At 39.0% G+C, this 27,380-nt stretch overlaps 1 protein-coding gene across 1 annotated transcript in view; it reads left to right on the forward strand.

The window, feature by feature from the left end:
- Positions 1-722: 722 nt before the first annotated feature.
- The window catches only part of ppap2d (phosphatidic acid phosphatase type 2D), a 59,296-nt gene continuing 32,638 nt past the window's right edge, over positions 723-27,380 (forward strand). Inside the window, exon 1 of the mRNA XM_063015883.1 lies at positions 723-1,360. Within this exon, the coding sequence (XP_062871953.1) occupies positions 1,174-1,360 (187 nt within the window). The 5' untranslated portion in view covers positions 723-1,173. The remainder of the gene's footprint in view (positions 1,361-27,380) is intronic.

Genomic DNA, 27,380 nt, shown 5'->3' on the forward strand with positions numbered 1-27,380 from the left:
TTAATTATGAGCTGTTACTACTTCTACAACAAATAATAATAATAATAACAACAACAAAAATAATAATAACAGCAACAACAACAAAACAATAATAATAATAATATTGAGGATCTGATAATAATTTAATTATGAGCTATTACTACTTCTATAACAAATAACAATAATAATAATAACAAAAATAATAACAACAACAAAACAACAACAACAACAACAATAATAATAATAATAATAATGTATCTGGCTTTTAGAAATTGAAGTAAATGTACTTTTATTTGTTGGTCTTTTGTATTTTTTGATATTTGTTTTACGTGGGAAAATACATATTAGTCATTGAAGCACAGTGTAGCAATTGTTGAAATATCCTTTTGATTTGATTATTTGATATATTTCAATTAATGTGTTTGATGTCATTATTGTTTTTATTGTTTGTTGTTGTTACCACTTTTCCAGCTCTATTTCTGGCATATGTAGAACAATCTATGACTGTAACACAATAGTAACTTTATACTACGTACAGTCCTCCCAGTAAAGCTACCTTGTGTTGTATTGTATAACATTGAATTAATTGATTCAAATGAGAGGAGGGAGGGGGAGAGAGAGAGAGAGAGAGAGAGAGAGTGTGTGTGTGTGAAAGAGAGAGAGAGAGAGAGAGAGAGAGAGAGTAAAAGGGGAGGAATAGGAACTTCAGAATCTAAACACACTCGGTGAAAAGTTTGTGCTCTCTCAGTAAGGAATGAAGTCCAGAGAAGCTGGTGTAGAGTCCCGGTGGAGTGTGTGTTGATAAACGGAGTGTGTGTATGTTTATGAGGAGTGTTTAATAGCGGGGTGTGTGTGTGTGTGTTTGTGAAGAGTGCTGGGTTATGAGTGTTGCGTGTAGTTTCTCTCTGTGTAACTGGACCTGTATCTGGACTGGGTTTATTGGGAATGAGAATGGCGGGGTTTGTGCGCTGTACTGGTTGCAGGAGAAGCACTGAGTCCTGGGTGAGCATGGAACTGGTCCCGGTTTCATGCTCTCTGCTTTATTGATCGGTTCAGTTTGCGCATGAACTGACGCTCCGCTTTGTGAACTCGTGGAAGACAAACTTCACGTGTATGAACGCTGGAGTGGAAAAAAAAACGTGAAAAGGAAGAAGAACAAGCAGTGTGTATTTGTGGCTCATTAAACAGGAACTCATGGAAACGTTTGCGGTGAACAGTGAGGAGGAGCGGGACCGGGACCGGGACGCAGAGAGCGGGGCGGCTGAGGAGCCGCTGCGGAGGAACGGATGCGCAACTGCCGCGCAGAGTCGATCCAACAACCGGCCTCACACCAACCCCAAGTGCCTGCTGGTCCTCTTGGATGTTGTGTGTCTCCTTGTGGGTAAGACTGTTTTATTCTTCTAGTGATTAATATGAACTTCATAACTTTAGGTAATACATTGATTACATCAACTACTTTGAGGTATTATTGTGTAATTATTATGAAACATTACATTTTTATGTTTTAGTACTGCTTGATCCTAGTCAGGGTCACAGTTGGTCTGGTTTCCCCAGGATTACTAGGTGCAGTGCAGTAACACATCCCAGATAGTTGGTCATTCCATCCATCCCCTTCCACAGACACAGCATGTCTTTCTGTAGATGCTCAATGGGCTGATAGCACCACTAGGGATTTGACCTGATGATTATTAATCAACAGAGTAAACACTTTAAATGTTTACTGTATTTCTTAAAAACTTAGTTAAAGCTAAATGTTTACATACATTTTACCTTGTGCTGAAAGGAAATTTGATCAATGTAATGCTTGCTTGACTGTGTCACCAGTGACCAGCATAATCTGGCAAACCATTTCTTGGGATGACATGGTGGTTCAATGGGTAGTCACCTCACAGCAAGAAGGTCCTGGTTTCGATCCCCAGGTGGAGCGTTCAAAAATTGTCAAAATTGTCCATGACTGTGTTTGACATTAAACACTGGAACTAATGAATCTTGTGTAATGAGTAACTACCGTTTCTGTCATGAATGTAACCAAAGTGTAAAACATGATGTTAAAATCCTAATAAACAAATAACAAACTTTTTTTTATTGCTGGTTCCTGAATTTGACCAACCACACAAACTTCCCCTCAGTATGATCTAATAGCTATATGTATATTTATAAACTTTCTAACCTTGCACATCTGTTCATATCAAAAGAAAGCCCACAATAAACCTATACATGGATTAAACAATTGCAGATTTGATCAATGGTCTCAAGACTACCATGGCATACAGTTGATTATTACAACTGCATATCAACTTAAATATGAACTTTGACTTGAATGGTAAATTTCAAGCTTTAAATATTAGGAAACTTTATGAAATAATGAGCCCCTTAATGCAGATTACAGGGTTTTTCATAATGTCAGGGATAAATTTTGGAGGAATTTGAATGTGCATGAACCTAAATAGTTATGTAACAAGTTAAATGCCATTAGTATTAAATATTTATGCTTTTAATACACCAGTCTTTACAACATAAGCTATATTTAGGAATATGCTCACCTACTATCCAAAATAACTTATTGATTTCCTTAGTTTGAAAAAAGAAACATTATTTTTTGTTACAAAATAATAATTTGTCATTTATATTAATGTTCATTGTGATTTAAACACATACATTTAATAAATGTCTTCTAGTTGGTAAGGACGACCTGTATGTAGCAGCCTGTCTGCTGTGTAACATTGCATATTTACAGTATATTTTGACAGTTCTTGATAAACCAGATTTGTGAGCAGGTTTCGAGGTAAACATGTGTAATTGTATTACACAAATGGGGTCACAGCTTTTTAAATCACTTCAAAATACTTATTCTATTTTTTCATTAAAAATATGAGTTCCTTCCCAAACTGTATTTAATACATTGGTTATGGTATGAGACTAATGACCCCTTGGGTGGTGTATTAATATTGAAGGTAATGAACCAGACTGTTTGTTTTAGAACTTTTGTTAGTTATTGTATTCTTTACTTAGTTATATCATAAGCTGCAACAGCCCAGTGTTGATGCTGCATCCACTGGATAATTCACTGTAAATAAAAGTCAACCAGCATGTTTTCCTAATGATCACTGTGTATATATGCCAACCACTAGGGACCAATTATGGGGTTATGTTTTACTACAGTTCCAAACAAGAGAAAGCAGGTTTGGTGTTTGGGAGTAGTGTTAGCATGTAAGGTATCTAGCTTGATGTATGTGCTTACACATTAGAATGATTTAGAAAACCAGTTGTTAAGCTGATCAAAACACATTCATGAAGGACAGTATCTGGGAGAAATAGTGGGGATCTCAGGATGTTGTGTTTTGTTTAAGCAATACTGACAGTACTTAAAACTGTAACTCTGACATCACATTTTACCAACTGAACTTATTGAAGCAGTAAGAGTGATTCAAGCTGCACTTTTTTATCATTGCTGGTGCTGATACCAAAATGAGAACAGTAGGGGTGCAACACTAACTGTAATAAACAGTGCATTACCTCTGCAACATCAGCAAATAAATCCTTTTAAAGTTAAATATTTATTTAACGTATGGATAAAGTTAGTCAAACAAATACATACAATTCATATCTATGTGGAAACATGACCATAAGCTAATTGGTCACCACTTTCCAAAACTATGGGCCAGGTGTCCGCTAGCATACCAGCACCGAGATTCTGAACTCCTCCGTTTTGCCACCGGTTTGCTGGGCACCATCTACCGGGCATAAATGGCCTGCAGCAGACATGTTTTTGCTAGGGCGGGATAACCGGACAATGTGGGTGGGGTCTTCAAACGCTGTGACCCTGATTAGCAGATAGAGAGGCGCCTGTGCAGAATGCATGGGTGTAAAATGGGTCCACTGAGGGCTGGAGGAGGAGGTGTGAGCAGCAATATACCCACCTTGACTGCAACCAGGGATCCCCCAGCAGCAGAGAACAAATTGACTACACTAAATTGGGAGAAAATGGGAGAAAATGGATAAATATAATAGAGAAAAAAAACTATGGGCATTTATTTGAAGTGACCAACTTGTGCTACTAAAGCAGCCTCCACCAGTTAAGGATATGTTTTTTTGTGTCAGTTTTGTGTCAAAAAACATCTGTAAAGTCAGTCACTGATATAAAGGAAATCCTGGCTCACAATTAATGTTCATCCCAACACTGTTCATTCCTCTGTGCAGGCACTGGAGTTTGTTTTAAATAGTAAACTGGCCCTCCACAAAGTGTTGGCACAAAGTTGGATGTGTATAATTTATTTTACATAATCATAAAACATATAATTCTTTCCACCTGTTAGCAATGAATATGACTAAAATACTTGAACGTACTAAATAGGAGTGTTTACATATTGACCATTTAGGTTGTATCGTGCCTGTTTAACCTCTCTTAAAAAATAAAAGAACTATATACAATGTCTGTATATTTATATATTGGGATTTATGTACAGAGCAAATAGCAAATTCTACAAAAGCAAAAATGTAAGTTGCTTTTAAAAAGACATGATAAATAGTAGATAGTAAGTAAGTGTGTGTTTTTTGTGTATGTTCAAGTACTGTAATATTACTATGTTAAATAATATGTTAATATAGTACATGATATATACCAACTGTGGTAACCTATGAGGGCATACTACCATGGCATGCTGTTTAGTATGCTTGTGTAACGCTTAGCCCGAATGAGCATTGGTCCAGGACATTCAGGTGTATCCATGGCAACAGTAATTCTTTAAAGGAAAAGGAAAAAAGTCTAAAATGCAAACAAGTGTGTTGTTATTAGCATCCCTAAACAGTGTCTTTGCACTTTAGCTCAATAAGCTTACACCAATCTGTGGAGTTTGTGCATAGTTTGGCATTTTATTCTCCCTTCTCTGTTCCCTTTTCCAGGAAAATAGAAAAGAAATTGGCAGACGTACACATTATAGTTTTATGGCCCAGTATTTTCAGATATTCTGCAGTCGACTAACATATTAAACTTTGTTTACTAACTTATAAAAGTGATCTGACCAATTTGTGCAGTTTATGGGGCCCAGCCCAACCTGTCCCGGCAGACCAACAGGTTGGTGTAAAATCCTGTGTCACCTACACTGATAGATAAAATCTTTTAGGCTCCTCATCCCTTGGTTACATTATTTTCCTGAAACAAAAACACACAATCGTTTATGTCTAGCATCAACAGATCTGGAAGGAAGTGTCCTTACTTAACTTAAGAACAGCTTTATTCCAAACAATTAATCACAACACCTGTAGTTTCACAGTGACACTGTGTAGCACTGTTGTGTCTGGCAGTCTACAGATCTCTTGACTTGGTACATAATAATGTCTTCTGTAATGTCAATATAAGGTCTGATAGTCAAAAACATTGACATGAACTTGAATTGGGGAAAAGGTTAGAGTTGTGCAACAGGTAGTGTTGGTGACGCACGGTTCCAGCGTCCTTGTTTAATTTGTGCATTGATTTACTACAGTGTATGAATGTAGAACAGTTACACAAAGTAAAATCACCAGAGTATTTCAGGAGTCTAAATGTAGATTTTAAACCAAACGGTTGGTGGCTAGCAGTCTAGATTAGGCTTACTTAATAATGTAATTAAATTACAAAGATGCAGCAGGAATCTCAAAGCTCCTACCAACAAAATCAGGTAAAATAAGTAACAGTGCCAACACAGTCCAATCTTTATATTGGGCAATTAGTCCAATATCATGTAACACACATACGTATCTACATGTAAAGACTTTAATATAATTACAGCATGAATTCGGTTTGCCACTGGCTTCTAGTACAGTGCTTATCAGCTTGCTTGTTCATTTCAGTAATTGTAGTGGTTAATAAAGTAACAGTTTACGATTTATATTTATAATTGTTTCTATGTTTATGATTTCTATGGCACTTATTCAGCATAACACAAGTATTGTTGTTATAGTGAACATTATTGTTTAGAGTTGTGGCTTGTTAAGAGTTAATTAAACAATTACTAGAAAAGTTGGACCATTTCATAAAATTCATTCATAAAATTCAATGAAATGGGGTGGCACGGTGGCTTGGTGGGTAGCACTGTCACCTCACAGCAAGAAGGTCCTGGGTTTGATCCCCAGGTGGGGCGGTCCGGGTCCTCTGGGAGCTCCGGTTTCCTCCCACAGTCCAAAAACATGCAGTCTGGTTAATTGGAGACACTGAATTGCCCGATAGGTGACTGTGTGTGTGTGTTTGCCCTGCAATGGACTTGCACCACGTCCAGGGTGTTACTGTGTGCCTTGCGCCCATTGAAAAGCTGGGATAGGCTCCAGCACACAACCCGCGACCCTTATTGGATAAGCGGTTAAGAAAGTGAGTGAGAATTCAATTTCATTTCGTTTTTGTGGCTTTATCCTGGTCAGGGTTGCAGCAGGTTAGGTTTCACTGGGAAACAATGGGTGCAAGGCAGGAATAGGATTACCCTGTACAGGGCGTCAATCCATTGTAAGGCTTTAACCATTCACCCTTATGTATAGCAAAGCTTGTCTGTGTAAACACATACTTCATTAATAATTACACAATAATTATTTTTGTTTATTTAGTCTGTTGCCAAAATGTTGCCAAAAATAGAAACAAAAAGTTCTAACAATAACTGGACAGTGAAAAGCAATCATTTGTTCAAGTTAGAATGACGTATGTGTGCTTAATGGGCGGCGAAAGCTTATCTGTAACAAATGAAGTAACTTGTAAAGGTATTTTAAGACAACGTACCTTAACAATGATTTAGAAACAAGAAATCTGGAGGCAGTGCTCATACTGGTCCTGGACTATTGATCAGAAGTTTGCTGGCTCAAGCAACACTACTGCCAAGTTGCCACTGTTGGGCCCTGAGCACGGGTCTTAAGCCTCAATTGCTTGGATTGTTATTAGTGGTATTTAAAAGTCACTTAGGCTTAAAGTGTCGTAATGTAAAATTTAAGTACAGTGGGGTCAAAAAGTATTTAGTCAGCCACTGATTGTGCAAGTTCTCCTACTTAGAAAGATGAGAGAGGTCTGTAATTTTCATCATAGGTACACTTCAACTATGAGAGACAAAATGAGAAAAAAAAATCCAGGAAATCACATTGTAGGATTTTTAAAGAATTTATTTGTAAATTATGGTGGAAAATAAGTATTTGGTCAATAACAAACAAGCAAGATTTCTGGCTCTCACGGACCTGTAACTTCTTCTTTAAGAAGCTCTTCTGTCCTCCACTCGTTACCTGTATTAATGGCACCTGTTTGACCTCGTTATCTGTATAAAAGACACCTGTCCACAGCCTCAAACAGTCAGACTCCAAACTCAACCATGGCCAAGACCAAAGAGCTGTCGAAGGACACCAGGAAGAAAATTGTAGACCTGCACCAGGCTGGGAAGAGTAAATCTACAATAGGCAAGCAGGTTGGTGTGAATAAATCAACTGTGGGAGCAATTGTAAGAAAATGGAAGACATACAAGACCATTGATAATCTCCCTTGGGGTCAAGATCTCATCCCGTGGGGTCAAAATGATCATGAGAACGGTGAGCAAAAATCCCAGAACTACACAGAGGTGAATGAATGACCTGATGAATGACCTGCAGAGAGCTGGGACCAAAGTACCAAAGGCTACCATCAGTAACACACTACACTGAGAGGGACTCAAATCCTGAAGTGCCATTTGTGGCCCCCTTCTTAAGCCAGTACATGTCCAGGCCCGTCTGAAGTTTGCCAGAGAGCATATGGATGATCCAGAAGAGGATTGGGAGAATATCATGTGGTCAGATGAAACCAAAATGGAACTTTTTGGTAAAAACTCAACTCGTCATGTTTGGAGGAAGAAGAAAAACCCAAGAACACCATACCTACTGTGAAGCATGGGGGTGGAAACATCATGCTTTGGGGCTGTTTTTCTGCAAAGGGGACAGGACGACTGATCCGTGTTAAGGGAAGAATGAACGAGGCCATGTATTGTGAGATTTTAAGCCAAAACCTCCTTCCATCAGTGAGAGCATTGAAGATGGAACGTGGCTGGGTCTTCCAGCATGACAATGATCACAAACACACCACTCGGGCAACGAAGGAGTGGCTCCGTAAAAAGCATTTCAAGGTCCTGGAGTGGCCTAGCCAGTCTCCAGGCCTCAACCCCATAGAAAATGTGTGGAGTCCGTGTTGCCCAGCGACAGCCCCAAAACATCACTGCTCTAGAGGAGATCTGCATGGAGGAATGGGCCAAAATACCAGCTACAGTGTGTGCAAACCTGGTGAAGACTTACAGGAAACGTTTGACCTCTGTCATTGCCAACAAAGGTTATGTTACAAAGTATTGAGTTGAACTTTTGTTATTGACCAAATACTTATTTTCCACCATAATTTACAAATAAATTCTTTAAAAATCCTACAATGTGATTTCCTGGATTTTTTTTCTCATTTTGTCTCTCATAGTTGAAGTGTACCTATGATGAAAATTATAGACCTCTCTCATCTTTCTAAGTAGGAGAACTTGCACAATCAGTGGCTGACTAAATACTTTTTGACCCCACTGTACAATTAAAACATTAGCATACTACTATTTAGTACACTACAACCCCAAATCAGAATTACATGGGACTATATGGAAAATGCAAATAAAAAAGCACAGTGATTCTTATATTAGTTTAATGTAATATTATTACAGACAGTATGAACCCAAGATATTTCATCCATTGACAAATCATTAAAATATATTACATTCATGGATGCTAGAAGCTAGAAGTATTTGCCATTTGTCCCCATTCTCCTACTAATCTGACTGATTTACACATATTCATCATGATGATGTACAATTTTACTGTTCAGTCAGACTGGAATGTTATTTTTTTCTTCATCCTCTCCATCACTTCAAGTGCAAATGAGTCATGGTCTGCTGACAGATGACTTAATTTTGGAAGAGGTCACTCTTGGTATTTCACTAGGCCAAGTGTCAAATATGTTTCACATTTTGAAGTAAACCAGCTGACTGCATTGCGTCTGGTCACCCACACTGCTGGTCACATCAGACTTAAACACTGGTGACCTGTTGATGCTTAACCACACGTCTGCACTGTTACAATAAAGTTATTAACACACCCTTGTTGACTTCCCTTCATGCTTTAGAAATGTGTATAAATAGCTCAATAGCTCTGCTGCTGAATTAAAGTACACTGACTGTTATGTCGCGAAAGGAATTACCTCTAAGGGGAATGCCAGGGGGAATTGGTAAGGTCACAGAAAGTTCAGGTCCAACACAGATGTAGCGCAGTTATCTATCTAATCAAGGTTTACTGATAAAACATATTAGAACCAAGTGTAACATAATACTGTATAGTACTGTAGAAAGGTTATTGCCTTTCCTCAGTGTGTCATGATTTTGCATACTTGGCAAGCTAAATAATTTCAGATTACTAAAAATAATATCAATAATACACTAAGGGAATTTTAAACACAACACATTTTGTAAAATCTAATTTCATCCAGCATCATCCCCTTTGTGAAAGAGGAATTCCATCCTTAATAACTGGCTGCACCACCTTTAACAGCAATGACTGCAATTAAACACTTTCTGTAATTTGATAGTAGTTTTTCACATTGCCGAGGAGAAATTTAAACCCATTCTTCTTGGACTTTGACCAGGTCACCTCCTGCAATTAACCTGTAGACTTGTTTTTGTCATTTTGATCACAAATGTTTTACTCTTGAAGTCCACAGATCTAATACCTTATCATCAGCACCAAAATATCATGTTTAGAACCAGCCAGTTTCGAGACAGCTTCTTCCCCCGAGCCATCAGACTGCTGAACAGCAATGGACAAGCACACTCCTCATAATCAATACAGTGATCTCCACAGGGATCCCCACCATACACACCCCACCCATACAACCCATTCTGCACTCTGCACTTTACTCACTCCAACTATATTCACCACACCTGCACACATACCAGGTGTAATTCATATCTTGTACAATAACTGTACATCTCGGACTTATTATTCCAAATTTTATATATTTATATTCATTCACATTTCATAATTTTTGTACATCTGTACATAAAGAGTCTTTAATCAATACCTGTATATACTGAACAAATGGTGCTAGTTTTTATGTAAGTTTTATGTAAGTTAATGTGTATATTTTTTGTAATTAATGTGTATTGCAACTGTGAGGGACTATTCACCTAAGACTTTCACTCACCTTTCACACCTGTGTTAATGTGATGTGACAAAGTGATTTTATTTTATTTTATTTGAATATGAAAACTTTAACAAATAGTGAATAAAGATTAAGGTTAAGCATTATTCAGACGTGGAAAGTCGCAACTACCACAGAGGTAAGCTATAGAAAGCTGTATGTAAATATTTTTGAGCAGGCACAGTGCAGCGATCTTTATAGGGGCAGATACTCAAAATAGAAAAGCCACACATGCACAGGCAAGAGTTCACAACTTTATGTCTACAACATGTAAAATTTTGTTTATTTCTAGCCAGACTAGCTTTCTGCAACATGTGTCAAATATTAAGAGTTGGCTTTAGATTCTTAGTGACTGGATTAAAAAATGACTCATTTTGTGATCAGCTTAGTACAGCACACATGGTTTTATTTACACCAATCAGCCATAACATTAAAACCACCTCCTGGTTTTTACACACACTGTCCATTTTATCAGCTCCACTTACCAAATAGAAGCACTTTGAAGTTCTACAATTACTGACTGTAGTCCAGCTATTTCTCTACATACTGTTTTAACCTGCTTTCACCCTGTTTTTCAATGATCGAGACCCCCACAGGACCACCACAGAGCAGGTATTATTTAGGTGGTGGATCATTCTCAGCACTGCAGTGACAATGACATGGTAGTGGTATGTTAGTGTGTGTTGTGCTGCTGTGACATTATGTCAGATATACTCATTTTAGTTACTAACTAGTAAGAAAATTACACAATAATGTTGGAAATTCCACTGAGGCAACAGAAAAGTCACAGGGGGTGATGTGATCTGGTGATGCCATAGCCATATGTGTCCAGAATTCTGAAAGAGCATAGCTGGCTTTGTATTCTGGGTGAGAGATTAATTAATGTGACACTAACCAAAGTGCCTTGGTTCACTTAAAGTAACAGATGGAGGCACTTAGTATTGCCTAATGTTTGTATGCTGTGTTGTATTGGGTGCAGTTCAAAAGGGGTGGTTGGCTGGAGTCACATGACTTGATTGGGGGTCACTATTTTAATCTGGAGAAGTTTTGCATGGAAATTAGAATTCAAGGATGTCCAAATACTGAGAAATATGAGAAACATTATGTGTATATATTTGTTTAATATATTATATTGTTTTTTTATTTAATAAAAACAGTAGACAGTAGATTTAATCCAAATCATTATGTCCATACAGTAGCTGATTCTGGTTCGTATGTATTCCTGGTATTTAGTTCAGCTTGTGAATGGTGTATTCATGGTGTGGTATTCCAGCCCTCTTTAATAAATGCACCACACTGGAGCGATGAGGGTCTGAGCTCTGATCTGTCTTAGAAAAGCCCGCTGTGTGTATGAATGGCGTCGTAGACCACGGACGAACAACGCCGAACAACAAGGCGCATTGTTCGTAGAGGCCTTTGGAAATACCGAGAAGATCAGTCACTGAGGCTGGCTCCTGTTTTCTGGAATAACTAAATCTCTGTAAGTGTGTGTGTGTGGGGGTGGCGGGTTGGCTGGCAAAATGCAATTAATTTAGTTGTTTTTTGTAAAGAGCCATAAAATGATTGCACGGCCTGTTAAAGAGCCTGATCACAGATAAAGTTCAGAGAGGTTGGCAATGTAGAGTCATGCCTGAAAATCCTGATTTGGAAGACTACAGTATTCATAGTGCATGATTGTTTTTGACATAGGAAAACAATTCTTTTTCACGGCTCAACGCAACAAAACACAGTTTTTCACCATGGTCAAGTGTAACAGCTTTTTACATAAGTAAAATGTACTTTTTTTGCCATAGTTATTTAGTAGAACTTAATACTAGGGACGCAATTTTTTTTAATTTCTTTGAGCTGATAACCAACCACAATTAGTCAACCATGAACCGATAACCGACAAGCTTATAGCATCTCATCTAAACATAAACCACGCCATCAAGTTTCATACCAACCGTAGCCATAAACTGAATATTGGACGAGACCAAATCTACCACCTGGAGTTCCTGCCACTCCTGTCATATCAACCACTCATAGGATGAATCCTAACATTATGCAAAGCTATTGAGTGGAATATGTTTATTTAAAATTTATACATAACTATTTTTTTTTGTGTGTGTGGGGGAGGGGGCTTTTTTACTATTTTATTTATGCATTTTCTCCCAATTTAAAGTAGTCAATTTTGTCTTACGCTGCTGGGGGATCCCTGATTGCAGTCGAGGTGGGTATATTGCTGCTCACGCCTCCTCCGACCGGCGTGCAGCCCTTAGCAGAACCCTTTTTCACCTATGCGCTCTGAACAGGTGCCTCTCTATCTGCCAATCAGGGTCCTTACACAGCGTTTGAAGACCCCACCCACATAGTCCGGTCATCCCGTCCTAGCAGAACCGTGTCTGCTGCAGGCACTAGATGGTTCCCAGTCGACTGGTGGCAACGCCGAGTTTCGAACCGAGGAGTTCAGAATCTCGGTGCTGCTGTGCTAGCGGAATATGGGGGGGGGGGGGATTTTAAACATATCAGAATATTGGGGGATGCCCCCCATATATACTGTGATAACAGCTTTGCTTTATTGATTACAATGAGTGTAGTGTAGTGAACATGGCAGTAATGTAGAAGATTAGGATAAACTAACACTGTGAACAGATCTAGTTGCACATTCTAAATAGCAGTTGATTACCAGTGCTAACAAAACATGTTAATCAAAGAATAGAGATGCAGTCCATATCTTAAAAAGCGTTTTCTGAGTAGTTAGTGTAGTTAATATAGGTGATAAACAGAGTTCTGTCTTTATACTGGGAGATGATGCAAAATGAGGTGGTGAGGCTTTAACATCTAGATCTAAGTGTATTTACAAAGTACCTCGAAATTAGTCAGTGATTTTTTTTGGATTTTTGTCAATTAAATAAATGCTTAATATAATTAACAAATCAAAGATTCTTGTTTTTTATTGCATTCCACAAAATCTTTTTGGAGTGGCATGCCACTAGAATTATACTCTGGGTAAGCTTAAAGCAAACAAAGTAGTAAGTGGAGAGAGGGTAAGAAATATCTTCCATCTCATCAGTGATTAGCGAGGATTGATGGACGTGTCTCATTCCCTTTTTGTCTCATCATTCTTTTCCAGTCATCCTTGGAATGCCATTCCACACCAATCATACAGCCTGTGCGAGTTGGTTTAAAAATGGAAGAAAGCAAATGTGTTTTGTTTATTATTTATTTACTAATAGGATGTTCATCATTAATATATTAGCATCCAACTTTTCAAACAGTAAAATGTTTAACTGATATAAATGAAAAGTAAGCTGTTCTTTTAGGATTTATTGCACCAGTGTGTGTGCTTTCAAGGTGTGTCTTTACACCACTGAGCTTGTGTTTTCATTTATTCTGCCAGATCTGGGGAGTCAGACAAAGATTCTCAAGCAAGTTGCAGCATGTTGTAGTTAAAGGCGTCTACACACACGTGTGTTACGCATGCTACACCCTAACACACTAAACTCTCAACCGTTAAGACTTTTATCAACACAACCTTTAGGCTTGACTTGTACAAAGTTAACATTTACCTTGGTTAGTGCAGAGGGGCACAGTCATGCCTGTCATGCCAAAGTTCCATTAATTTGCTTTGGGCAATTTGCAGGTGGGAGTTCACAAAGACTGTAATTACAGTTGATTAGATGGGTTATTTATGGGATTATTTAGAAGATTAATTAACAACTAAAGTAAACAGTACTTTGCATAATCCACTTTGGCAGCAATAACAGTTGCTTGAATGCAGTTGCTTGTCTCTGCATGCATTGTACATTTGAATTTGGGTAGTTTATCCCATTCTTCATAGCATATCTTCTCACTTTTTGAATCCATAGTTTCTGAATCCAGTGTATGCATAGGAAAACTTGATCTGATTAGCTTTGTTTATTGCTTGTTTTTGCTGCCATAGGGCTACTGTAAGTATGTTAATTATAAAGGTCTGGGACAAGAGTCACAAATAATTGCATAGTATTTGGTCACAGTTGTTGGTGTCTGCTAAATACTGTGAATGTAAAACAGTCATTAAATGTTGTAACTTTCATTATGTCCTTCCAACTAAAGTTAATTTGTTATCAGAGTTTTTCAACCCCCCATTACCTTATTGCGACTGTAGATGTGTAAAGAATGGATGAAAATTAGATAAAAATATACACCAAGAAATCTCAATTTACAGTGAAAGAAGATTCATTGATACAAGCAATTTTCAATAAGTTTACATGTCACTGTCAACTTATGCTTATGCTGTATTGTAGACAGATCTCTTAAACTTGTAAGTGGTTTCTTTGGTCAGCGCATGTTTCTAAACTTTAATAGAGTTTGTATAAAGCTTTCTTTGTTTAAAAGGAAAAATAAGATGATAAAAAAAAACAGTTTTTACTTACAGTTTCATCTTGGTCACCCAAAATCCTCTTTGAATGGGGCATAACATCCAAAAAATCCACGCCATAAAAAAAGAAGATATTCTCCTAAATATGCTTGAAATTAAAAGCCTTAAAGTCAGCAGGAACTTTTATGTAAGCTCTAAGTTAAACAGTAAAAAACACTGACAAAGTGCTCCATGTTAAAAGGAAGAAAGTCACTAACAAGTTAAATATTTGAGTCTCAAAATCGAGGATCCTTTTACATTTAATATGCCATATTACATATAGGAAGTAACAAAGTAGAAGTCTTGACTTTGGAGTTGACTCTGAAACTTAATTTTTGGAAACTTAATAGTCTTTAAATAGTTCTTGTTTACTTAAACACAAAGTATATTTAGTTTAAGCTCTTGCATTGACGGCTAGAACAATGCAATAGACTGTAACAATCAAGAACATTGTAATGAAGTAGATAGCATTGGCAGTATATTTATTTACGTCATGTTTTACACACTTTGGTTACATTAATGACAGAAACGGTAGTTACTGGTTACACAAGATTTATCAGTTCACAAATTTTAATGTCAAACACAGTCATGGACAATTTTTTGTATCTCCAATTCACCTCACTTGCACGTCTTTGGACTGTGGTAGGAAATCCACACAGACACGGGGAGAACATGCAAACTCCACACAGAAAGGACCCCACCTGGGGATCGAACCCAGGACCTTCTTGCTGTGCGGCGACAGTGCTACCCACTGAGCCACCGTCACTGGCAGTATATGTATTGATGTTTCCTGACGTTTCGTTTTAAGAAGCTTGGCTATCCAGCTTTTCACATAATTCTTGTCATTATTAAACCACAATGTATTGCAAGATACAGAATTGTATATTGTGTCTATAAAATTATTATGATTATACTTTTATCAGAGTGTTTGTATTTTTACTTAAGAGGTTTTTGATACCTCTGGTTATTATGACTTGAAGAGATGTTTATGTCTGTTGAGGTCAGGAACTCGCTGTATTACTAAGGCTGCCAAAACTAAAAGTCAAAAGTTTCAATACACTTAAATGTCATGACAGTCCAAAAACCTTTTACAGGTGAAAGTTACTAAAATTATTGTGCATTTTTTAAATGTTAGCTTGGTTGAATATGCATACAGCAACTTCAATTAATATTCTAGAGAAAATTAAAATTCTACTTTGTCCATTTATGTTTGTTGCATAATTTCCTAATGCTTTAATAGTGATTATGATTAAGTACAGCTAATGACTTCTTTGTACCCAAAGAAGTTTTTTTTGCCACAAAACACTTCTGTGCATTCCTATGTGGTATTTTAAAAACTGGTCAATACATTAGAAGCCTTTGAAACATGGCTGGAACCGTCCACAGTTAAACAAGCTTTACATTGCCCTGTGGGCGCGGCACGGTGGCTTGGTGGGTAGCACTGTCGCCTCACAGCAAGAAAGTCCTGGGTTCGATCCCCAGGTGGGGCGGTCCGGGTCCTTTCTGTGTGGAGTTTGCATGTTCTCCCTGTGTCTGTGTGTGTTTACTCCGGGTGCCCGGTTTCCTCCCACAGTCCAAAGATGTGCAAGTGAGGTGAATCGGAGATACAAAATTGTCCATGACTGTGCTTGATATAATCTTGTGAACTGATGTATCTTGTGTAATGAGTAACTACATTTCCTGTCATGAACGTAACCAAAAGTGTAAAACATGACATTAAAATCCTAATAAACGAACAAACAAACAAACATTGCCCTGGGCGTGGAGGCTGCTGTGCAAGAAAGAATCCCCTGCTCCCAAATTACGTGTTGCAAACCTTAAATAACATTTGTTGCAGATCACATGGACAGAAAACTGGAAACAGCTGCTTTTCGCTTGGCAATTTCCAGGCATATGGGAATGTAAATCTGTCTTGACTGTAGACAGCAGCTTTTAATGCAACAGATTTAATTAGACAGGTTTTTACACATGACCATCTAAACAAATGTAGTGAAAATGCATCAAATCGTTTAGTAGCAAAGTACAAAAAATAAGCAGACAGTCTTTTCTACAATTGAATGCGGAAGTGTTGACAATATTTTGCAGTCTCCATGATAACAGACAGTAATTGGCACATACCTTATGCATTGGTAGTAATTTTATGGTTTAGGTCATAGTAAAGCAAACACAATTCCCATTCACTAACATAATAAAACTCACGGAGAAGAGCAGAGGAGGGAGTGACTTCACTTCTTCATACTGATGACTGACATGATTTACTGTACTCACAGCAGCAAATGTACACATCTTTAGTTACTCACTGTCATTTTCCTGACTGTTTGAGCAACAGAACGTTTGCTATACTTTTCCTTTTGTTTAAGTAGTAGTTTAAAAGGTGCGAATCAAAGCAGTCTAGGTAAACACTTGAGACATTTTTCCTAATTGTATATTATTGTAACTGTGACAAACTGCAAAGAGGTTGATACCACCTCATTACCTCATTACCTAAGGGCTGTGAACGGGTGCTTTGACTTGCTATTTTAATAGGACACACACACACACACACACACACACACTTCTGGTGCAGTGCATTATATGCTGTATGGAAATTTTTGACAGGTATGTCTAGCACCTATACTTAGTTACTATGAAGCCACAATTGACATTGTCTTGCTCACAAAAGCAGAGGCGTTTTTTTATTTGAGCGACCCACATTTTGTCCATGATTTTTACCACAACCCAGACAACACAAAAATCCATCAAACGAAACACAAAAAAATATATACTTAATTAATAAAAATTGTGGCAATCTGGTTCCACTGTGGTTTACAAGATGTAACATAAAGCCTCCACAAGGATTGTCCATGTACTAGTTCATGTTGCGTTTATATGCTTGTTAAAATGTATTTATTTAATGATTATTTTTTTCTCTGTGACCCACTCAAGGGTCTAGATCAGGGGTGGGCAAACTTTTTGGCTCAAGGGTCACACACAGTTTTAAAATTTGACAGACAGGCCAGGCCAGTAGCAGATAAGGGGATAAACTAATATAAATGATCACTTTAAGAATGAATATCTGTGTGTAGAGACGATAGCGTCAAAAAGTGGTAGTGTTTGGAGTGCGCCATTTATTGGAGTCAATTAAAACGCAGGGTATTGCAGGAAAAAAAACAAAAACAAAATGAATATGGTCTTGAAGACAATTTTGTAAATACTCAACAGGCCAGATAAAACAGCCTAACGGGCCGGGCCGTATGTGGTCCGCAGGCCGTAGTTTGCGCACCACTGGTCTAGACCCAAGGTTTGAAAAACCCTGATCTAGATGGCAGCATATGTTGCTCCAAAATGCATGTGTAATCCTTAACATTGATGATCCCTTCACAAATGTGCAAGTTACTCATGCCATTGGCACTAACACCCCCCATACCATGATAGAAGTTGGAAACAATCAAGATAGTCCTTCTATTTCCAAAAACAATAAGCCCTGATAATTCAGGGGTTTTCTAGGTGTTTTTAGTATGTGGCAGATGCAGCAATGGCAAGAGTTTTCTGAATGTAATACTTACTCATGGTATTATTTATTGTAGTGTCATGCAAGGGATTGAAAATGAAGGGAATACAGTATTACTTATTGGTTTTCCCTGTATGTTTTATTTGAATTGTGGTTTTACAATATAGTGTCTTTAAAAGAAGCCTCTAAATAGGGCAGTTATGATCATACAATGAAGCTATAACGTAATACTATTTTTTTTCAACTGCAATGGATGTGGAACACAGTACTGTCTCATATGTAGATTGTTGAAAATGTGTCTGTTTTGTCTCTGTAATAAATTGTATGCACTTTTAAAGCAGCAGCGTTGCATTGTGCATGCATACACACACTAACACAAAAGACAGGACGTACAATAAGACGTGACACAAAAGCAAAGTTAAACTGATTTACCAACTGTAGTAAACAGGAGCTAATGCATTTGTTGTTTTCTGAAATGCTTGAAGAGTTGAGAATGAACTGTTAAAGAAATCATTGAAATTCCAGGACTGCTGTGACATGTCCTTTATGAGTGTATGTCAGCTTGTGACTTTAAATGTTGATGCTCAAGATTAACATCAAGATTAGCATCACTTGGATCAACAGGAAAAACATGAGTACCATTCTAGCCACCAAGAATGCTGGAGCAGGTTGGCTTTTTTAGATTTGTACATAATCAGGGACTGACCTCAAACTTCCAGTAAGACTTTACTGATGACTATAACTTTTGAAATGAGATTTGTAGGAAGGGCAGTTTTAATCTAAGGGTTAAGGTACTGGACTAGTAATGGAAAGGTCGCTGGTTGAAGCCTCACCACTGCCAGGTTGCCACCGTTGGACCCTTAAGCCCTCAATTGCTTAGATGATACACTGATCAGCCATAACAATACAACCACCTCCTTGTTTCTACACTCACTGTCCATTTTATCAGCTCCACTTACCACATAGAAGCACTTTGTAGTTCTACATTTACTGACTGTAGTCCATCTGTTTCTCTACATACCATTTTAGCCTGCTTTCACCCTGTTCTTCAATGGTCAGGACCCCCATAGAGCAGGTATTATTTGGGTGGTGGGTCATTCTCAGCACTGCAGTGACAATGACATGGTGGTGGTGTGTTAGTGTGTGTTGTGCTGGTATGAGTGGATCAGACACAGCAGCACTGCTGGAGTTTTAAAATGCCTTGTCCACTCACTGTCCACTCTATTAGACACTCCTACCTAGATGGTCCACCTTGTAGATGTAAAGTCAGAGATGATCTCTCATTTATTGCTGCTGTTTAAGTTGGTCATCTTTGAGGCCTTCATCATTGGTCACACTATTCTCAGTCCAGCAGTAACAGTGAGTTGTTAAAAAACTCCAGCAGTGCTGCTGTGTCTGATCCACTCATACCAGCACAACACACACTAACACACCACCACCATGTCAGTGTCACTGCAGTGCTGAGAATCATCCACCACCCAAATAATACCTGCTCTGTAGTGGTCCTGTGGGGGTCCTGATCATTGAAGATTAGCATGAAAGGGGGCTAACAAAGCATGCAGAGAAACTGGACTACAGTCAGTAATTGTAGAACTACAAAGTGCTTCTATATGGTAAGTGGAGCTAATAACATGGACAATGTGTGTAGAAACAAGGAGGTGGTTTGGCTGATCGGTGTATACTATCACAGTACTTTAAGTCACTTTGGATAAAAGCGTCTGCTAAATGCCCAAAATGTAAATTTAAATATAGTCATGCATAGTAAAAGACTAGGTGGTTACATGGAAACTTATTGTAAACATATTAAGCACGACCCTAAGCAAACATAGCACAAATCCCAAGCATGAATCCCAATATAAAACCTGCTCCAGGCCGTTACTGCCCGATGGAGCCGCTTGGAAACAAGTCTGAACGAAGATGCAATCTCAGACTTGTATGTGTTTGTGTGAGCTGTATACATAGTGGATGTTGGTGATCTTGTGAGAGGTCAGAGGTCATGGCCCGAGGGCGTGTGTGTGTTTCTCCTGCTGTAAAGGAAGCAGCTTTATCTGCCTCCTAGATAAAGTGAGAGGATTACAGTAGTCATGAAATAAGCACCAAAGACCTGCAATTATCTCACTGCACTTACTATAGGCTGATACTCCAGATATACATCTGCTTCTTTTTTTGTGTGTAGTGGTGTTTAAAAGTGTTTGCAATCTTTCCAGTGTTTAGGTACAAATCGTTGGAAATGTGTGCCTTTGTGTTAAAACCTAAAATACACCAATTTATCTTAATCTAATCCCCATCGACCACATTGGTAAGGGTGATTACCACATGATTTCCTGTACAAAGAAAAGAACAGAAAACCTGGTTACTCAAATCTTACTTATAATGAAAATTATAAGTGATTTTTTACTGTTGTTGTTTTTTGCTGTTGCACTCCTGAACAGGCCTTGTATCTAATACCAGTCTATACAGATTGCAGTTCTAAGCAGAACAGTGTTTCCTCACATTTTATTCTATACAATTCTTTATTTGGTGAAGTAAATAACACTGATTATCTCTTCATCACAGCACCTGTTAGTGGGTGGGATATATTAGGAAACGAGTGAACATTTTATCCTCAAAGTTGATGAAGCAGGAAAAATGGGCAAGCGTAAGGATTTGAGTAAGTTTGACAAGGGCCAAATTGTGATGGCTAGACGACTGGGTCAGAGCATCTCCAAAACTGCAGCTCTTGTGGGGTGTTCTTGGTCTGCAGTGGTCAATATCTATCAAAAGTGGTCCAAGGAAGAAACAGTGGTAAACCGGCAACAGGGTCATGGGTGGCAAGGGCTAATTGATGCACTTGGGGAGCGAAGGCTGGCCCGTGTGGTCCGATTCAACAGAGGAGCTTCTGTAGCCTAAATTGCTGAAGAAGTTAATGCTGGTTCTTATAGAAAGGTGTCAGAATACACAGTGCATCACAGTTTGTTGCGTATGGGGCTGCATAGCCGCAGACCAGTCAGGTTGCCCATGCTTACCCCTGTCCACCATCGAAAGCACCAACAATGGGCATGTGAGCATCGAAACTGGACCATGGAGCAATGGAAGAAAGTGGCTTTTGGTTTGAGGAGCACAACAACAATCTCAATCCAATCGAGCATCTGTGGGATGTGCTGGACAAACAAGTCTGATCCATGGAGGCCCCACCTCGCAACTTACAGGAGTTAAAGGATCTGCTGCTAACATCTTGGTGCCAGATACCACAGCACACTCTCAGGGGTCTAGTGGAGTCCATGCCTCAACAGGTCTGGGCTGTTTTGGCAGCAAAAGGGGGAACAACACAATATTAGGAAGGTGGTCGTAATGTTAGATCGGTGTAATTGTAAAAGTTACAGTGTTATACTTTACTGTTTTTAATGAATGCTGCTTTGTGTAACTTTTGCTGTTATACATATTTGAAAGTAGTACTTTACGATTTATAAGAAAGAAACATAACTTAAATCATGGTGTTCTTCTTTGCTGCACTGAGTAGCCTTGAAAAGCAATAAATAATATTGCAAGGTCAGCATTGTTGGGTCTAGTCTAGTCTAGTGTTTTTTTTTTTTGAAGATTTAATGTTTTGGTTAAACATCGGTTACCAGATTGTTTAGAGTATTTTTCTAATGTTGGAAGGTTGGATAAAACTAAGCGAAACATCTGAAATTTGGCCAGCATAACGGCACAGCTGGGACTTTTGGTGCTGCGCCACTTCAGTGACTCAGATTTGGTTCTCATCTCTGATAACTGTACATATAAAGTTTGTCATGATGTCATTCAGTTTCCTCTAGTTACTATTAACATAACAACAATAACAATACAAGCTAATTGGTAGATTGGTTACTCAGATGTTTCCTACATTTTTATAGTAACATGTATTGCAAGTAGCAGGTGCTTTTATCCAAAGTGACTTACAATTGTGTTTGATACTATGCAAGCAATCGAGGCTTAAGAGCCTTGCCAAGCCTCATCATTTCCAGACTTTCATTGTTACACTCTTGAGCAAGGCCCGTAACCCTTAATTGCTTGGATTGCATTGGGCCACAATTGTGTAGCACTTTGAATAAAATCATCTGCTGATTGTTAATACAGATGTGGTAGATGGGAATTTTTTACCTCTTCCATTTAGCCCATCATAATCTGAATCATATCATCCACTATATAATGGATTGTGCCGTCTTTAAAAAAAACACTCACCATTATACACACTCTGCCAGTCTGAAACTCTGATAACCCCAATGGCTGTTTGTGTTTGTGTGTGTGTGTGTGTGTGTGTGTGTGTGTGTGTGAACAATTTGCTAAAGCAAGTCTGGACTCGGCTTAAGAAGCAAGCGTCGGCTTATCTCTGTCTTCAGCTGCGTGTTTTGTTTGTCGTATTGTTCCACTGATTTCTTTTTGCCTGAGCCATTTACTTTAAAAAAAACCCCACACCTGGAAAAACAGGGAAAAAACACTGCTTTACATGATAATCCGGGAAGGCCAGCCTCTTCCAGCTGTCTCCAGATGTGCTTATTAGGGGTGTGTGTTAGTCCTTGTAAGATTAAACAGTGTGCGTTTTGTTATAAGAGCGACAGTACAGAGTATGAAAAAGACTAACGTGTACTGTGGCCAGGTGTCCTTCATTATGACCGGAAGGCAAGAATGCAATGCCACCTTTGCTGGAACTTCATTTTAGAAATATGATGCCACCTTTACACAGACTGGCAGGCACAGAGGCCCGGCAGGCACAAAGGCCAAACAGGCACGTACCATGTGGTCTTAATTGGAACAAAGGCAGATTCCATGCCTTCCTTGCTAGGACTTCCTGGCATTGATGCAGATACCATGCCTTTGCAATTAAGATCAAGTCTCATAGGCAGATTCCATGCCAGACATGCCAACTCCACCAGTACTAAGACACAGAGACAGATGCAATGCCATTTTCACTTTGACTAAGGCATAGGCTTAGTCCTTCTTCCATAAATTCCTTTAAGCACTGATGCATGGCGCGTGTGTGTGGCTACAGATGATGGGAGATAGGAAGGACTTTTTTATCTTCCATTCCTGTTTTCTTTGTTCTCGGTGTTACTGGTCGTTTCCGGGCGAATCAGGGCAGACTAAACAGAACACCCAGTTACCTTTCATTCTCGGCCTTGCGTGGGGCGGCGATGTGAGCCGAAACACCGCCGGCTAATATTTCATCTTTTCCGGCGCCCTTTTGTGTATGAGTATGTGTGATTGCAGTCTTAGTTGTGTTCATATCTGAACACGTTTCCACAAAGGCTGTTTTTGTCTGGGTCTTTAACCACTGATAGATAAATTGCAGTAACCTGAGTAACACACACACCTACCTACAGACACACACACACACCTTCCTACAGACACACATCTACAAACGTACACAGATAAGGCATTTAAAGTACAGTAACTTCTAACAAACACTTTACCAGCTGCACTACTGTGCCACCCTACAATATTGTAAGCTTTCTCTTCTTCTGAGGACAATATGATAAAGCTACTACAGTGACCAGTATGTGCAGATCAATCCATTAAAAGATATTTAGTCATCAAAACACATTTAAGTTAGCTTTTTAATGAAAAGGAAACAAATGTGTTTGAAAAAAGTCTAAAAGTATTGCAGTTCATTAGTCCATTAATGATATTTCATTTCCATTGTTAAGAAATAAATCTTGGTGTTAAATTAAGCAAGTGAACATAAACTCTCACACACACAGTGCAGGTACCACACACAGCTCTTGTGGATGATCTGAAGGATCTGCTGTAGCTGTGTGGCCTGGCCTTATATAGTCAATCCTAACTTGTGTATATGAGTGTGTCTGGGTGTTTGGGTTAGTTGGTTGAGCTGTGGTTTGCAGCCTCCTGACCTGCAGTTTAGCTTTGGTCTGTTTTTTTTTATTTTTTATTTTTTTTTTATATCTATTTCATTAATGCATTTAAACCCTTCTTTCTCCCAATTTAACATAGTATATATTTAGTCTTTCATTGCTGGGGACCCTGATTACATCCGAGGAGGGTATATTTGCCTGAAGCATGCTCCCTTTGACGCATACTGAGTCCACCGATCCCCTCCTATTCGCCCATACTTTGATGGTTTTACCCGTAAGGCCAGTCTTGCACAAGGAGAGTCACACAGTCCTTCACTTCTGAACAGGTGCCACCAGCTGCTAACCTGTGTTCTTACATAGCATTGGAGACCCCACTTTCTTTTAAGTTTGGTCTTTTCCCACCCAGCAGACTAGTGGCCAGTTGTGTCTGCTGCAGGCACTGCAAATTGCACCTGCTAGGGGGTGCTCAGCTGACCAGGAACAGAGCTGAGATTGAAACTTGAAGAGTTCAGAATCCCAGCGCTGGTGTGCTAGCAGAACATCCTGTATATTGCTGTGCCAGGGTCTGGCAAGTCTGAGAAGAAGAAACTTCAAAATATATATAAAGACTCCCACCTGGAGCACAGGGGACTGTCAATTACAAGAAAACAACACATCAACTATCCATGCCTCTGTGCTCCCTCTGCTGGTAAAAATGGCATAGCAGAAGGACACGACTTCAGTGTGGATCATTGCCGAATTTCACATGCACATGAGTTTTCAACAGAAAACCAACAATCCTACTTGTCCTGTATATTGCAGGGTGTTGGTTCTTGTTCGTATTTGTGGAGTGTTTGGCATGCGTAAAGAGGTCTGTCCTGTTAGGGCCAGATGATACTGGTAGGTGTCATGTATCTGCTGGTGTGTACAGTGTACTATGTGTATGCTGTCTGTTGAAAGGTAAAGGACAGTCAAACGTTTGAGCAGTGTTAAAGAACAGTGTTGATAAGAGGCTATCACACGGCCCATCTGACATTTGTGAGGTTGCCATCTGCATTTTTTACCATTTTTACCTTTTTTGACTGTCAAAGAGAGCGGGGCTGTGTGCGAAAAGTCACGCAATGCTCTCCAGAAATCATCCACCCCTCATGCAGGCTCCTTAAGCAGCCTGCAGCTGCAATAAGGAACCCTGTGAACCTTCCTACTGTAAACGTTAAATAAATTGAATCCAAGTGCAAGATGCTTAACCAAGGTAGAACAAAAATGAGAATAATCACAACTATATAGGGTGGCCAAAATAACAGAAACAAAGTTACAAATAAAAGACACAAAAACATCCACAGCTCTCAACAGAGTCTGCTCTGACAGTCTGCGACAACACAGTCTGAAAAAAAAAGGACAGATAAGGGACCCCAAATGCAAGCCTGGAGTGGTGAAACATGAGCTGTAAGCCTACACTATTAACTGTGGAACCTGCACCACTGTTATTTTACTAAGTGAAGACTGTTCTAGAGAAGAGGTTGTCATACCACTTCTGGAGTAGCTTGCTCATCTCAGCCGACATCCCTGAGAGTTTCCTGAAAACAGATACAGTATCCTGGCATCCCATGCCAGCAAATAACAGACTGAACTGAGCTCGGTATCACAAAAAACCGCAGGTTTGCCAGTCAGAGGAGCTGGCAAGTCTGAGAGGAAGAAACTAGGATACATAGAAAGACTCCCACCTGGAGCGCTGGTGACTGTCAATTAAAATAAAACTGACACATCGATTATCTGTGCTTTTGTGCTCTCTCTGCTGGTAAACAAATGGCATAGCAGAAGGACATGACTCCAGTGTGGGTCATTGCCGAACTTCTACAACAGCTGAGATGCGTTACAAGATGAGATTCAAATTCGTTGGTGGGTTAGCACATTTTTAACAGGAAACCAACAACCCTACTTGTCAGCAATTAGCATCATGCTATTTGGCCCATGGTAATTAGCAGATCAGTTTTCTTCTTTTGTGGAACCGTTAAGCATTTATTATCAGCAGTTCTTGACTTTTTTTCTAATGTTACTCTTGGGTTTGTGTTTTTCTCAGATAAAACAAAACACACAGACCAAACCAAAAGTTTTACGGCCGTGAGGCTTGCTCAGCAGGTAGTAGTTCCTCAAGCTCAGTCCAATTGGCCTGATATTGGCTCTATATTGTACCGTCAGACTTCAATATCTCCTACCCCGTATGACATATACCCCTTTTCCACCATCGTGGATTTTGAACCAGTTCTGTGTGTTTCCACTGAAAAAAAAGAGGTTCCAGAAAGCAAACTAGCATTCTAATCTGTCACCTCAGAATACTTGGTTTTTCAGCATGAACCGTGACATCATCTGTGGGCGTGTCACAGTGTAGAGGTTTGGATGCTTTCACTTGAGAAATTATAGCATTTTACAGAATTAAACCACTTTCATCTTTTAAAGTTCACCTGATACAATTTTTATCCAGTTTGCTGCTGATATTCGCTGATATTTTCAAAGCGATGAACTGTGTGATATGACATGGTAAAAGTGACCCGGACAGAACAAAAAACGCTTAAAGTGATAAATAAAGCATAACATGACTTGTACTAAAACAATGACCGATAAATTTGGGCAGTACAGAGCACTTATAACCAGTAATAACAGAGAGAAATGTAGTGTTTCTATGTAGTACTTTTAGTACACTCAGCCACGTTACGCATTTTTTGCGTTAAGCCAATTTTCAGAACCCCGAGCTGTATAACCACCACTCGTGAAGTTAATTTGGCTAAACACAGACACATGTGGAACTTTTAGAGTGGATTTGAGGGTTATTTCACAAAAATGGATGTTCGTGTCGTGGAACTTTAGTGATGTTTTATTGCTCAAGCCGAGCACTGAGCAAATCAGCTGTTTGCGCCGAGGATCGCGGTGAGAGTGAAGCGCAAAACGCTTCTCACGTGAATGCACTAAATAAAACAACAACTGCGACAAACACGTCTACGTCTTCTTATTACTAATAGTTGAGTGATGCTTTTTGCATAAAAACAAACATCTGTAACAACAGCACAAATGCTCACACATAATCTACACGCTCTGCCATCATGTTACTACTCTTTACTTTCATTGTGTAACGCCCACCGTAGATGACGCAGGCTTGGTTCCCAAAAACTGGTGGAAACATCAAGGTTTGAAGAAACCTGAACAGAACCGGTTCAAGAACCAGGGTTCTTTTGGTGGAAAAGCGCTATAAGTGGAGACTGTTCTAGAGAAGAGGTTGTCATACATTTTGTCAGATAAAAGAAAATGCATCGACCAAACCAAAAGCCATATGGTCATGAGGCTTGCTCAACAGGTAGTAGTTCCTCAAGCTCAGTCCAATTGGCCTGATATTGGTGCTATAGTGTACCATCAAACTTCAATATTTCCTACCCCGTATGACCTAGAGACAAAATTCTTTTTTAATCCCCTTGATTACTCATCTCGTGCCCTACAAAAAAGCCTCAAGAACCATATAGCTCCACCCATATAGATCTT

The sequence above is a fragment of the Trichomycterus rosablanca genome, chromosome 2 (assembly GCF_030014385.1).
Source record: "Trichomycterus rosablanca isolate fTriRos1 chromosome 2, fTriRos1.hap1, whole genome shotgun sequence".
NCBI classification, from domain to species: domain Eukaryota; kingdom Metazoa; phylum Chordata; class Actinopteri; order Siluriformes; family Trichomycteridae; genus Trichomycterus; species Trichomycterus rosablanca.